This window comes from Microcaecilia unicolor, chromosome 6 (assembly GCF_901765095.1).
Source record: "Microcaecilia unicolor chromosome 6, aMicUni1.1, whole genome shotgun sequence".
In the NCBI taxonomy this organism is placed as follows: Eukaryota; Metazoa; Chordata; class Amphibia; order Gymnophiona; family Siphonopidae; genus Microcaecilia; species Microcaecilia unicolor.
Genome location: NC_044036.1, coordinates 327912942 through 327927813, shown reverse-complemented (window position 1 = coordinate 327927813; position 14872 = coordinate 327912942). Strand labels below are relative to the sequence as shown.

Genomic DNA, 14872 nt, shown 5'->3' with positions numbered 1-14872 from the left:
AATAGCCCTGAGGCCGCAAAAGTTTTTTTTTAGAAGAGTGTAAAATGATGCTGACTATGCTTCACTCCACATGATAGGAAACATCAAAAAGACAGGACCACAGTGACAACAGCAAACCCCGAACACTCTGAGGCCTTCAGTCCCTGGTCGCCAAGCAATGCAATGGTCATCCAGTAGAAAGAGGCTTGGAAACAGGCTATTTTGAACACGAGCCTAAGCAGATAAAGGATCAGCACCTGGAAAAACATCTCAGCAGCACAGGAAGATGGTCTACCCTCCAGAAGAGATGAACAAAGGGATTTTCCAAGCATCTCCCACTAGAGAGCTAACTGTTATGTCCTCCAGGGATTCACTGCAGTGATTTCGGCCCGACTCATTTTTATTTCTGTTGCTGTGATTGACTGAGAAGCAATTTGCCTTTCACTGGGAGTGTGTTCTCTCGATATTTTGAGACTCATGAAGTAAACAAGGCCTGAAAATTTAATTGCAGCCTGTTTGTGGGTTGTTTACCCATAGCTGGAAGGTTTTAAACTTCTTTAAGGGGTAATGCTACACTGGCTCGCAGATCCCTCACGGAACAGTATGGTCATCCAGGGCTTTTGTCAATGTTGAGAACACTGGGGTGGGGGGAGAGCATGTAAGAGTGAACCGAGAGTGTGAGAGAGCAGTATGTGAACAGGAAGGCGTATTTTTGCTCTGGGGAGAGCACAGAGGAATATTACCTCTGCGTGTGTGTGTGGGAGAGGGGTTGTTGGTTGGATATGCTGGTTGAGTTGATGGAGGATGAGGGTGGTCTGGCTGGGTGGCAGTGGAAGAGGGTAGAGTACAGTAGACACTAATATCACTTAAAATAATTTCAGTAATTTGGTTGGCATCAACGGTCCTGTTAAAAGGAAACGTACACTAAAATTATAGGCCATCAAAGTGGACCAGGACAAATCTCAGCACTAAATATATATGTCCCAAAGGGATTCAAAGGGATTTTTTTTCCATAGAGTGATGTTGGAGTTTGGTAAACTGGCCAAAGGGTTACAACTGGGTGGGAGGGACATGAATCACACTACAGATATAGAAAATAGGATGGGATGAGGGACCTAAAAGCCTAGGGGGGTGGGGGGGGGGGAGGTAAGAGTTGAGGCAAGCAATGCAATTGGACAGGATGCTGGGCTCGATGGACCCTTGGTCTTTTCCCAGTGTGGCATTACTTATGTACTTATGTCCTCTACTTGGCTCACTTTTATTACATAGAGCAGTGATTTAACCTATTGTGATGTCATAGTGGCTCATTCCACCAATAAGAGCCAACCTCATTAGTGATGTCACAATGGCTTGATTGTATAGAATGTTTGTACGTTTGGGAAGCTCGCCAGGTGCCCTTGGCCTGGATTGGCCGCTGTCGTGGACAGGATGCTGGGCTCGATGGACCCTTGGTCTTTTCCCAGTGTGGCATTACTTATGTACTTACTTACTTAATTATGTTGATGTGCAGAAAGAACCAGAGGATTTTTTTTTTTTTTTAGAAAAGCAATTCCTACTCTAGAATGAATTGACTGTATCTCCTATATTGTTTACAGGATGAAAAAGGATATCTCTGATTATACAAATACAACAAATAAATAAATAACATTACATCACACAATGATCTTGGTAATGGTTACCCCTGGAGACTGAGTTGTGAGGAGCCAACATTAAGTTGTTACAAGGATGTAACATCTTAGATGTGATTTAGGAGGAACGAGCCTAGTGCCTGAGCATTAATGACCAAGAGAGCAGAAGGACAGAGACCCTTTGGGAAGTAGAGGAAGATTGGTTACCACAAGAGCTCTATAGGGAATTAAATCCAAGCAGAAAGTGCACAAATTCACAAACTATAGTACAGTGTTGTGAGAGGTAAACATAATTAAAAATAATTGACTTGGTGGAAATAGATCTTATGCACCTCACAAAGCAGAGCTTTCTAGAGTATAATACAGAATGGGAAAATGGTTGGTTTAGCAACTGCAGAGGAAAGGAAAGGCTAGTCAATATATATAAAAGGCGAGTGTCGTACTCACTCGCAAATGCGCAGTAGAGACCTCTGCCCCGCCCCCGTGTCAATACGTGATGACGGGGGGCAGAACAGAGAGGGTCTGTACTGCGCATTTCCGAGGAAGGGACACCGCCGTCTAACGCTCCCCCCACCCGAGTCGCCGCTGCCACCCACCTTCTACCCGGTCGGGCCCTCGCTCCACTATTGAAACAGCGAGGGTGCGGGAACGCAGCACTGAGCTCTGCTGAGCTGCTGACATCGCCCTTCCTTCTTCTCTGCCTCTGTCCCGCCCTCGACGACGTTATGTCATACGAGGGCGGGACAGGCAGAGAAGAAGAAGGAAGGCCGACGTCGGCAGCTCAGCAGAGCTCAGTGCTGCATTCCCGGACCCTCGCTGTTTCAATAGCGAAGCGAGGGCCTGGCCGGGTGGAAGGTGGGTGGTGATGGCTCGGGGGGGGGGCGCGAATTTGGAGGAGGAGGGGCAGCGGCGAACTCGGCGGCGGGGGCGGCCCTTTCAACCCCCCCTTCCTATAATAGCCTGTTTTTACGGGCTCAAAGGCTAGTGAGAGAACAACAGGAGACGGGGAGACCCCTCTGAAGTCCGATAAGGGTTTCATGGGAATGCCGTGACGCTCCCCAGATTAACAAGTACTTGGAGAAAGCTAAACTTAAAAAGCTGTCAGAAGGGCATCACCCCAGCAGGAATAGCAAAGGTGAATGTACCAGGGGCATAGCCAGACACTCAATTTTGGGTGGGCCTGGGCCCAAGATGGGTGGGCAGAAGAACTCCACCTTGTCCCACAAGTGATTTGGTCTCTCCCTCTCTCACCTGCATGCCATATAATCTCTCAAACATTCCCCCTCCCCCACATACCTTTTAAATAGCAGATTTTCACCATCAGCGAGCAGCAACTAATACACACTGCTCATGTTGGCCCCACAGCCTTCCCTCTGATGCAACTTCCTGTTTCCACATAGGCAGGAATACATCAGAGGGTAGGTTGTGGGGCCGGTGCGAGCAGTATGTATCAGTTGCTGCAGGCGAAGATCTGCTATTTACAAGGTATGCAGGAGGGACGGATGTTGGGAGTTTTCAGCTGGTGGGGCTTGGGAATCCCTACCAGCCACGTCATAGGTGTGCTGCTACTGGGTGGGCCTGAGCCCAAAGTGGTTTTGCCTGGGCCCATCCAGGCCCACCCTTGGCTATGCCACTGGAATGTACACCTCTGGGGGAGGGGACGGAGTGTGAAAGAGCAACTGGAGAAGACAGATTTCCAGCTGAATATTACAACGCCTGGTCAAAATAGCTGTATATATCTATCTTCAAAAGACACCATAAAATGCACAAAATATGCAATACCACCTAATCAAACCACAAATGTATATCAAAAAAGTAGTCTGAAATCACATAGGTCAAAAATGTATGCTTTGTTCCACTCTTCTCTTTCAATCATATCTATATATAATTAGGGCCCAATATTCAAAAAAGTTTGAGCTCTTAAATTTACAGAAACACAGGAAAAAAACTGAGAAAAATGAACGCAGATGAAGGCCAAATGGTCTATCCAATCTGCAGTGGCATACCAAGGGGGGGGGGGCGGTGGGGGCGGTCCGCCCCGGGTGCACGCCGCTGGGGGGGTGCCGCACGCCTGTCGGCTCTTTGTTTTCATGCTCCCTCTGCCCCGGAACAGGTTACTTCCTGTTCCGGGGCAGAGGGAGCATGAAAACGAAGAGCCGACAGGCGCGCGGCACCCCCCCCCCCCCCCCAGCGGCGTGCACCCGGGGGCGTTCTTTCGCCGGGGGAGGTCGTGCTGTTCCAGGGGGGCGCTGCACATCGGCAATCCACCCCAGGTGTCAGCGCCCCTAGGAACGCCACTGCCAATTTGCCCATCTATGCCAACCATTCCTCTCTCCCCTAGAGATCCTATGTACCTGTCCCAAGCTTTCTTGAATTCAGTTACAATTTTCATTTCTATCTCCTTCAGCGAGAGGCCATTCCACAAATTCACCCACCCTTTCCATTAAGAAATATTTTCTCAGGTTACTTCTAAGTCTATCTCCTTTCACCTTCATCCTATGCCCCCTCATTCCAGAGCTTACTTTCAATGTGAATTTATACCATGGAGGTATTTAAACATCTCTATAATATCTCCCCTCTCCTGCCTTTCTTCCAAATTATACATATGGAGATCTTTAAGTCTGAGCCCATATGCCTTATGACAAAGAATACTAACCATTTTAGTAGCCGCCCTGTGGACCGACTCCATTCTGTTTATATCTTTTTGAAGGTGGGTCTCCAGACTTGTTTGCAATATTCTAAATTAGGTCTCACCAGAGTCTTGTACAGGGGCATCATCACCTCCTTTTTCCTACTGGTCATTCCTCTCCCTATGCACCCAAGCACTGAAAATGTGATCCTGATATAGCACCCCCTACTGGCAGGAATGTAGATGGAGGACTCCTGCTCAGCTTAGAAGGAACACTAGGAGTGATGTGTTAGACCTTGGCTGATGCAAAGGTGCAAGATGATTTAGTCTTAGCCAGGGAGAGTTCCAGTGCCAGCATGGCATACCATAAGGGGAACTGAGGAGATACATAAAGGGATCTACTACCCTCGCAGATATTGTAAGGCAACATTCCAAGGAACCTGGTAACAGACACAGCAGCAGAAGTACCTCGAGAACAGTAACCGCAATCATGAACCAAGGCGGAGGGCAGCCAGTGTAACTGTCATAGTACCATTTCCGGTCCGTCTCCCGCGGCAGCGTCTCATAGGCAATGTGTCGGATCAGTCGCTGAGAGAGACTAAGACCTGTCTCCTGAAGCAGGGCTTTACTGCTCAGCCTCCGGTTCCCCTGAAGGATGGCTCGTCGGAAACTGTTAGATCTTTTATTACTCATCTGAAGGAAAGAACAGATAAATGCATAAAGAAAGAATACTAAATGTAATCACAGCAGACATGGGGGGGTTAAAATCAGAAACTTGGGAGTCAGTGGATAGCATTACCCAATCTAATATTTATTTATTTAGATTTTGCTCACACCTTTTTCAGTAGTAGCTCAAGGTGAGTTACCTTCTCTGTCCCAGGAGGACTCACAATCTAAGTTTGTACCTGAGGCAATGGAGAGTTAGGTGACTTGCCCAAGATAAACAAGGAGCAGCAGTGGGATTTGAACTGGCCACCTCTGGATTGCAAGACTGGTGCTCTAACCACTAGGCCACTCCTCCACTAGCAACATTCCATCTAGAATCTCAAATAGTAGCAACATTCCAGACTCTCAAAATGTGGCAACATTCCATGTAGAATCCTAATAGTAGCAACATTCCATATATTTAGATTGTGCTCACACCTTTTTCAGTAGTAGCTCAAGGTGAGTTTCATTCAGGTACACTGGGTATTTGTCTTTCCAAGGAGGGTTCACAATCTAAGTTTGTACCTGAGGCAATGGAGGGTTAAGTGACTTGCCCAAGATCACAAGGAGCACCAGTGGGATTTGAACTGGCCACCTCTGGATTTGAAGACCGGTGCTCTAACCACTAGGCCACTCCTCCACTCTATGCCAATAACCACATTGTTTTATATCCTCCAAGAACTTTTAGTAGTTGAAGCCCAGACCCGTGAATCCAAGGTTCCAATCTCACCTTTTCTTGAATGACCGAGTTGACGTTTTAGATTTGGGTTATTAATCAATATATATTGGTTATAGCTTTGTGCAGTGCTGTTCCTGGTTAGTTTTTATTGTAATATTTTTATTCTGGATTGCTATTATTAAGATAATGTTTTTTTTAATCTTTTTGTTGTTATTATTGTTTTACATTAGGTTATTGTAAACTGCTTTAGGGATAAAATCTATATTCGGTGCCTACAAAATCAGCGCCGGAAAAAACCCGCTTAAGCATTATTCTATGAGCCATGCCTAAAGTTAGATGCGATTTACAGAATAAGGTGTAAGCGACATTGTTCTGCGTAAATTTAGGCACCAGAAGCAAGAAGTAGGAAAGGTAGGCTCTTCTAAAAACCGGAGGAGACGTCTATAAAGAAACAAATCTCTGTTGCAAGTCGATAGTTTGTTACAAAAAACCTTTCATATAAAGTATAAACTTCCACTGTCAGAACAGAGAAGAGCACCGTAGTGTAGCAATAGCTTCAGTGGACGTTTATACAAACTATCGACTTTACACAATCAGCCATACACCATAAGAGTCGTTGTCACTTCGCTTGCAACAGAGAATCGTTTCTTTATAAACGTCTCCTCCGGTTTTTAGAACAGCCTACCTTTCCTACTTCTTGCGTCTGCAACCTTTTACGTAGGAACCAGTGTACCTCCACTCCTTTGGGGTGGTTTTCTTTGCTAAATTTAGGGACCAACATTTGCGCCAACAAAAACATGGTGCAAATGCCCACACCTAAATTTACACGCTGAGGGCCTTTATTCCCTCGTAATTATGTGCATCAGTGGCGTAGCTATGTGAGGCCAGGGGGGGTCTGGGCTGCTGTAGATTTGGCCCTGGACCCCCCTGCCGACGACCCTCTCGACCCCCCCCCCCCTCCTGCCACCAACCCGCCGTCGCCTGCCTTTGCTGGCGGGGGATCCCAACCCCCGTCAGCCGAGGTCCTCTTCTTCTCGCAAAAGGCTTCCTTCTGTTTCTGACGTCCTGCACGTTGACATCAGACTCAAAGAACGAAGCCTTGCAGATCAGCTAATCTGCAAGGCTTCGTTCTGTGAGTCTGACGTCCTGCACGCGACAAGAAGAGGGCCTCGGCTGGCGGGGTTTGGGGTCCCCCGCCAGCAAAAGTAGGCGACGGCGGGTTGACGGCAGGAGGGGGGGTCGAGAGGGTCATCGGCAGGGGGGGAAGTTGGTGGCGGCGGCGGGGTTGGCAATGGCGGGGGGGTCGGTGGCACCGGGGGGGGGGGGGGCTAAAATGTGCCCTTCATCTCGGGCTCTGGACCCCCCTCAGACAGAAGTCTGGCTACGCCCCTGATGTGCGTAACTGAAAACTCCGCATCCATTCCACCCTGAAATGCCCATGACCGTCCCCTTTCCATAAAGTTTAGGCACATATCACCCAATTAAATGTAATTAGTGTCAATAACTGCTTGTTAAAAAGCCAATTATTGGCAATAATTGGCTGGTTATTCAATTAAATTGAACACACAAATTGGGATCATGCCTAAATTTCCTTACGTAATTTTCAGTGACATTTATAAAATCAGGGGGTTCATGCATTTTTAGTAACCATCAAACCTCTTAAGTGTACAAACTGCATTTTCCTAAGTAGTTGAAAGAACTGGTAGATTTTATACAACCCAAGAGTACACTGATAATTCTCCAAAAACTTAGGTCATTTCACAAATCTTGCATAAAGAAATCAACCTGCCAAGGGTCTGAAAGGCAAACAGTGTTCTTCCAGCCGAACGGAGTCCATTCCTTTTCACAAATTGATGCTTACTAGAATTATGATTAAGACATGGACCTTATCTGTGTGTAGCACAGGATTTCTTTAAGGGAGAATGCTGAAACACTGGTCAATGGCTGACAAACTCTTAAGTTAAAAGATAATTAGACTGCTTCTTCACTGTCAGAATTGCCTAGTAAAAGTGCTCACAGGTTTTGTGCTTCATCACCGTCAGACTGCAGTTGGTAATTACTAAAGAGGTAAAGGGAGCGTGAACGTTACTGCTGCTACAGCAGAAAGACAAACTGTTTGTTTCTATTACTGGATCTTAGGAAAGAGGCAGTGCCAGATCTGGGATTGATCCGAGTCTGGGTTTTCACTCCTTGAGCTAGCAGAAGTTGGGAGTGCTATAGGGTAACATTCACAGCCCCTGGAGGAGGGACAGCTTGGGCCATTGCACAATGATGGCACCTAGTGGCCAAACTCGGGGGTGCATGCATATCTGGAACTAAGAAGGAGCTGTGGTCTGTGGTTCGTAACCATCCGACATTTTCACTCTCGGGCAAATTTTAAATCCCCCTCCTCTAACACAACACTGCAATGACAGGAACACAGACCGCGGAACCCTCTAGAACCCAGCACAAAGGTGCTCAGAACAGTGAGTAGATGTTCCCCTTTCTCCCCCCCCCCCCCCCAAACCTGGATCATCCACATCCCTGCCTCTCAGCCACGGGGCATTATCAGTTTTATGATTTGTATTTGCCTCATGCCTTCTTTAGTTTTAACTCAAGGTAAGTTAGATTCAGGTACAGGTACATGACAAAATAAACTCTGAAATGACAAAAAGTCTATTTTTCTACAAATCTGAGGCTAGTTTCTGGGTGTTATTCATCCACTTACCCTGGGACACTAAAGTACATAAGTAATGCCACACTGGGAAAAAACCAAGGGTCCATCGAGCCCAGCATCCTGTCCACGACAGCGGCCAATCCAGGCCAAGGGCACCTGGCGAGCTTCCCAAACGTACAAACATTCTATACAATCAGGCCATTGTGACATCACTAATATGAGGTTGGCTCTTATTGGTGGAATGAGCCACTATGACATCACAATAGGTTAAATCACTGCTCTATGTAATAAAAGTGAGCCAAGTAGAAGACATAAGTACATAAGTAATGCCACACTGGGAAAAGACCAAGGGTCCAACGAGCCCAGCATCCTGTCCACGACAGCGGCCAATCCAGGCCAAGGGCACCTGGCGAGCTTCCCAAACGTACAAACATTCTATACAATCAAGCCATTGTGACATCACTAATGAGGTTGGCTCTTATTGGTGGAATGAGCCACTATGACATCACAATAGGTTAAATCACTGCTCTATGTAATAAAGTGAGCCAAGTAGAGGACATAAGTACATAAGTAATGCCACACTGGGAAAAGACCAAGGGTCCATCGAGCCCAGCATCCTGTCCACGACAGCAGCCAATCCAGGCCAAGGGCACCTGGCGAGCTTCCCAAACGTACAAACATTCTATACAATCAGGCCATTGTGACATCACTAATATGAGGTTGGCTCTTATTGGTGGAATGAGCCACTATGACATCACAATAGGTTAAATCACTGCTCTATGTAATAAAAGTGAGCCAAGTAGAGGACATAAGTACATAAGTAATGCCACACTGGGAAAAGACCAAGGGTCCATCGAGCCCAGCATCCTATCCACGACAGCGGCCAATCCAGGCCAAGGGCACCTGGCGAGCTTCCCAAACACAAACATTCTATACAATCAAGCCATTGTGACATCACTAATGAGGTTGGCTCTTATTGGTGGAATGAGCCACTATGTCATCACAATAGGTTAAATCACTGCTCTATGTAATAAAAGTGAGCCAAGTAGAGGACATAAGTACATAAGTAATGCCACACTGGGAAAAGACCAAGGGTCCATCGAGCCCAGCATCCTGTCCACGACAGCGGCCAATCCAGGCCAAGGGCACCTGGCGAGCTTCCCAAACGTACAAACATTCTAGACATGTTATTCCCGGAATTGTGGATTTTTCCCAAGTCCATTTAGTAGTGGTTTATGGACTTGTCCTTTAGGAAACTGTCTAACCCCTTTTTAAACTCTGCTAAGCTAACCGCCTTCACCACGTTCTCCGGCAACGAATTAGAGATTTGTTTTAAAGAGGTCATCAGAGCAGAAGACTATGGACAGTTTCAATGTGTCACTGAGCATGCACAAAAAACCCTACCCCTGAACGACCAAGAAAATAATCTGGCTGATATTCAGCCCGCAGCAGTCAGCGTTTTTTCATTTTAACACTGACTACTGTAGGCAGAATTAGCCCTAGTTATTTCATGTTCAGGCATCAGCATTGAATATCCAGGACTAATTAAAGATGTGTTGGCTGCTGGATCTTATGGGATCCTGGCCAACATTCAACCTGAACCCGCATAAAGGATGCAGGTCAGTACCCTCAGCCCTTTGAATCCCCCTTCCCTTCCCTCCCACTCAGGGTCAACTAATCATTTAAATCCCTGCTCCTCCCACAAACTGGCCTGGCACTAACCAGACAGTGCAGGGCAGTCTGTGGTGACCTTCAGTAGTAATGTCCAGTTGTGTACCACAGAATATCACCACTTAAATGGTCACAAGCCTCTCCTGCCCGGTTAAATCGCTTTGAATATTGGGTGGCATGTTCTTTTGCACATGCATGGTGTTGAATTATACCACTCAGATGAATGGCTACTTTCAATGTGATGCTGTCATAGAGCATACGTAAAGGGAGTCATTTGATTCTCATTAGCAAATCATATTACGGCCTGCACATGGTATTTAAAGACTTACACTCAGCTATGCAAACATCTGTATACAAACATCTGTAACTGTCAGTTTGATGGGAGGCATTTTTCCACTATCTGTTCTCTAAAGAATATTTAAACCAGTCAGGCAAGGTGGCAGGTTCTCAACCCCCTTCCCCCTCCCCACTCCCACCCCTCAAGTACAAGCTTCAGAAGACTTTGCCCCTTCCCAACACCCAGAAAACGAACCTTTTGCCCATTGCTCCTCTCTCCCATCCCAACCTCTTCTAAACCCAGAAGAAACCAACCCTCTACCTCCAAGGGCTGAAACAAATACCCCACCCGTAGTGCTCCTTCCCATTGGCCCTTCTTCTTTCCCATCCACTCCTCAGACTACCAAAAACCTTTGTCTTGGACTGAGGGCAGAAGGTTATGGCCAAAGTATAGAGAAGATATAAACATTATGTTCCTTCTCTCCCAGGCCGCTCAACTGAAGATTATCTCGAGGTGATCAGCCCAACTGAAGGCGCCATGCCTGTCTGGCCACAGAGAAAGACTTCAGACAACGAAGGGCGCTTTTTCCGCCATACCCAGCTTCAAAATATTTGAGTAAGTAGAGGAGTCAATGGTGGGAATGAGGGGAGGGGCACAGACAGCAGCTGTGCAGGATTAGAGGGTGCAAGGGCTGAATGGCCATTTGCCACAAAGCGAGAGAAAGACACTGCTTCTAAGAGCTGTAAGAGGATTCCTAAAGCCATGGTTTGTTTGCATATTTGCTGAAATCGTTTTGCTCCGTTTCATTATCTCACTACTCACTGTTTTATAGAGATGTGACATTAGTGATTTGGTTAGAGAGTGTAATACACGAAGGGATTAAAATGCATGCCGTCAGCTCTCTCACTAACAGGAGACAGATGGATTTTTATTCTGTATCATAAGATGACTTCTCCAGGCACTCTAGATAAACAGCGCTGAGCAATCTACCAGGCTGGGATTTCCAGACTCTCATTATTTCTTGCGTTATGAGTCTTTACCATATGGCAAAAATCACTCTGTTCCCTTCCCCCTTCTCCAACATCAACATGGACTAAGACGTTTGTCAGAATTCTCCAAACACACCATTTAACCTGTGCTTCGCCACTTGGGCACAGAAGCTGCAGGGCTGTTGGCAGGGTCTTTGAGGGCAGAGGACTGCATGTCCTGGTTTAATCTCAAGAATAAGGTGCTGTTTGGACCTTGAATTTTCTGTTTCAAAACCAGACAAGTCACATGATGGTATAGCTCAGGGCCGCACAGAGACTAGGCCGGGGCAGGGCCGCCCCACCTCCGCCCCCTGCCACTCCCCCCGCCGCTGCAGTCCACGGTCTCATCTGCCTGCCTCCTCGGCTCCGGGCCCCCTTCATTCAAAGCGGCAGTCGCAGATCGCGTCTCTTCTGGCCTTTCTTCCCTGTGTCTCGCCCTCGTCTGATGTAACTTCCGGTTTCCGCGAGGGCAGGACACGGGGGGGGAAGGCCAGAAGAGATGCGATCTGCGACTGCCGCTTTGAATGAATGGGGCCCAGAGCCGAGGAGGCAGGCAGGTGAGACCGCGGACCGCAGCGCCGGCGGCCTGACCCCGGCGCCGGGCTCCCCTTGGAGGCCCGGGCCCGGCGAATTTTGCCCCCCCCCCCCCTCGGCGGCCCTGGTATAGCTGCAAGTATTACCTACAGGCCTGATATTCATCCTGTGACGATATGTGGCCTCACACCCGCTCACAGCTGCGGGATGAACTGACTCCGGATATTCAATGCCAGGGCAAACAGCTCCCAGAATTGAATATGCTGGTATCGGGGGTCATCCAGAAGTTAACCGGGCACTGGCTGATAGTCAGACCAGCGCCTGGTTTAACTTTAGTGCATAAAGTTAACCCAGCCTTTTTGCTGTCCTAACTTTATGCAGCTACTTAGTGGACTGAAAATTGCCACTAAAAGACTAAGGGGTCCCTTTTACTAAGGTGCACTGAAAACTGTCCTGCTGTAGTGTAGGCGCGTGTTTTGGGTACGCACAGATCAATTTTTCAGTGCGCCTACAAAAAAAAATGCCTTTTTTAAACTTTTGCCGAAAATGGACATGCGACAAAATCAAAATTGTCGCGCGTCCATTTTGGGTCTGAGACCTTACCGCCAGCCACTGACCTAGCAGTAAATACTCATGCAGTAACCGGGCGGTAATGACCTACACGCGTCAAATGCCAGTTGGCACGCATTCGATACGCGCGTCCGAAAATAAAAGCCCATAATGTGCAGATGGAACCTAACAAGCAAGCATTCCTACAAAAGGAAAGAACGATGACTTAACCCTTTGGTACCTTTATGCAGGCAAAAATAGTATTAAGCAGAAACAAACAGGAGATAGTCTACTGCAGAAGCAGAACATAGTAACATAGTAAATGACGGCAGAAAAAGACCTGCATGGTCCATCCAGTCTGCCCAACAAGATAAACTCATATGTGCTACTTTTTGTGTATACCTTACCTTGATTTGTACCTGTCCTTTTCAGGGCACAGACCGTATAAATCTGCCCAGCACTAGCCCCGCCTCCCAACCACCAGCCCCGCCTCCCACCACCAGCTCTGGCACAGACCGTATAAGTCTGCCCATCACTATCCTCGCCTCCCAACCACCAGCCCCTTGATTTGTATCTGTCATTTTCAGGGCACAGACCGTATAAGTCTGCCCAGCGCTATCCCCGCCTACCAACCACCAGCCCCGCCTCCCACCACCGGCTCTGGCACAGACCGTATAAGTCTGCCCAGCACTATCCCCACCTACCAACCACCAGCCCCGCCTCCCACCACCAGCTCTGGCACAGACCGTATAAGTTTGCCCAGCACTATCCCCGCCTCCCGCCACCGGCTCTGCCACCCAATCTCGGCTAAGGTCCTTTGGATCCATTCCTTCTGAACAGGACAACTGACAACCAAACAGCGGCAGCGATCCAAGGAAGGACAAACAGAGCAAGAGTTTATCCAAATGTCAACTTTAATGGAAACGGGACTCAACCTGACCAAGTTTCAGAAAAAACAGCCTGTTTGGTTTGTTTTAAATATCGTCAGGTTGAGGTTTAAAAGCATTTATGTGGTCAGCAGTGGCGCTATTGAAAAAAAAAAAAAGTTTGTGCCTCTTAAATGGAAAATTTTGGTCATTTAACCGTTGTGTGCCATATTTTTATGCTTAAAGTATTTCAGTTGCCATATGGCAACAAGGACATGAAAGGGTTAAGGTGAGTTTTAGGGTAGGACCAAGTGCCAAAGTATCAGCACAGCTGAAAGGTACCTTAACTTAGCCAACTGTAGCAGCCTTCACCTAGTTATGGGGAAAAAAAACTTTTTATAACAAAATACAACCACCACTTTAGGCAGTTGTTATATATATATACACATTTTTTTATTACATTTGTACCCCGCGCTTTCCCACTCATGGCAGGCTCAATGCAGCTTACATGGGGCAATGGAGGGTTAAGTGACTTGCCTGAAGTGGGAATGGAACTCAGTTCCTCAGGACCAAAGTCCACCACCCTAACCACTAGGCCACTCCTCCACACAACAGGAAGTAAAGAAGTTATCAAAAACACAGAAATGTAGCCAGGTCATGTGAGGCTGTGGATGTGATGTTAAAACGGAACGAAAACATGGCTCCCAAGAACAGAAACCAAGAGAGATGAGGGAGAACGGACACCAACCACTGCCAAAGTTCATGGGTCAGGACTGGGACGAGCAACGCTAGACTAGCCGTCCATGTTGTTTTGGCATCAGTATCGGATAAGGAGTTGTGGAAGAATGGATATTTTTTTTAATTTTGGAATTCTGAAAGCTATTTTGCTTCTAATACTTCTGGGTGTAAGGAATAAAGTTTGTATACTTGTTTTGTATGTGTTTCTTCATTGCCTTTGCTTTCTGAGAGCACTCCACTGGTATTGGAATTAGGGTTGCCATATTTTTTCCCCCGAAAAAGAGGACACATGCCCCACCCCCTGTCACGTCCCTACCCTACCCCCTGCCACATACTGCCCACCCCTGTCACACCCCCTATCCTCCCCTACCCTTAACCTTACTGTACTGCCCTAGTGGTCTAGTGACCTCTTTCCTGCCCGGATTGGCTGCAGACTGTCTTGCTCTCTCCCGTATCGCCACCGATTCAAAATGGCTGCCGAGAGTGACCTTGCAAGACTTCTGCAGAAGTCTCACGAGGCCGTCGCGTCAACTCTCGGCGGCCATTTTGAATCGGCGTCGGGACCGGAGGCAGTAAGAGACAGTCTGCAGTCACTCCGGCCAGGAAAGAAGGGGCTCTTTCCTGCCCTGAAGAGGTCACTAGACCACCAGGGCAGTACAGTAAGGCAAGGGGAGGGGAGGATAGGACACCACCAGGCCCGCCCGCCAGCCTACCCGTTAGTCCGCAAATCTGGACAAATGGGCAGGCTGGCAAACCCTGCCCGGTTGCCCAGCCGTGTCCTCAAAAAGAAGACATGTCCGGGTAAATCCGGACATATGGTTACCCTAATTGGATTAAACACAATTTGTAAGTTGAATCGGCCATAGACCAGTACTGGTAAAAAGGTGTGGCCTGTGGAGACTGGCGCACTGTTCCTTAAGCATTTTCCACAGC

General features: G+C 47.6%; 1 protein-coding gene across 1 annotated transcript in view; it reads right to left on the bottom strand.

The window, feature by feature from the left end:
• Nucleotides 1-14872, bottom strand: part of LOC115472269 (rhomboid-related protein 3-like) — a 150261-nt gene that overhangs the window by 40178 nt on the left and 95211 nt on the right. The window contains exon 4 of the mRNA XM_030206484.1: nucleotides 4705-4929. Within this exon, the coding sequence (XP_030062344.1) occupies nucleotides 4705-4929 (225 nt within the window). The remainder of the gene's footprint in view (nucleotides 1-4704; nucleotides 4930-14872) is intronic.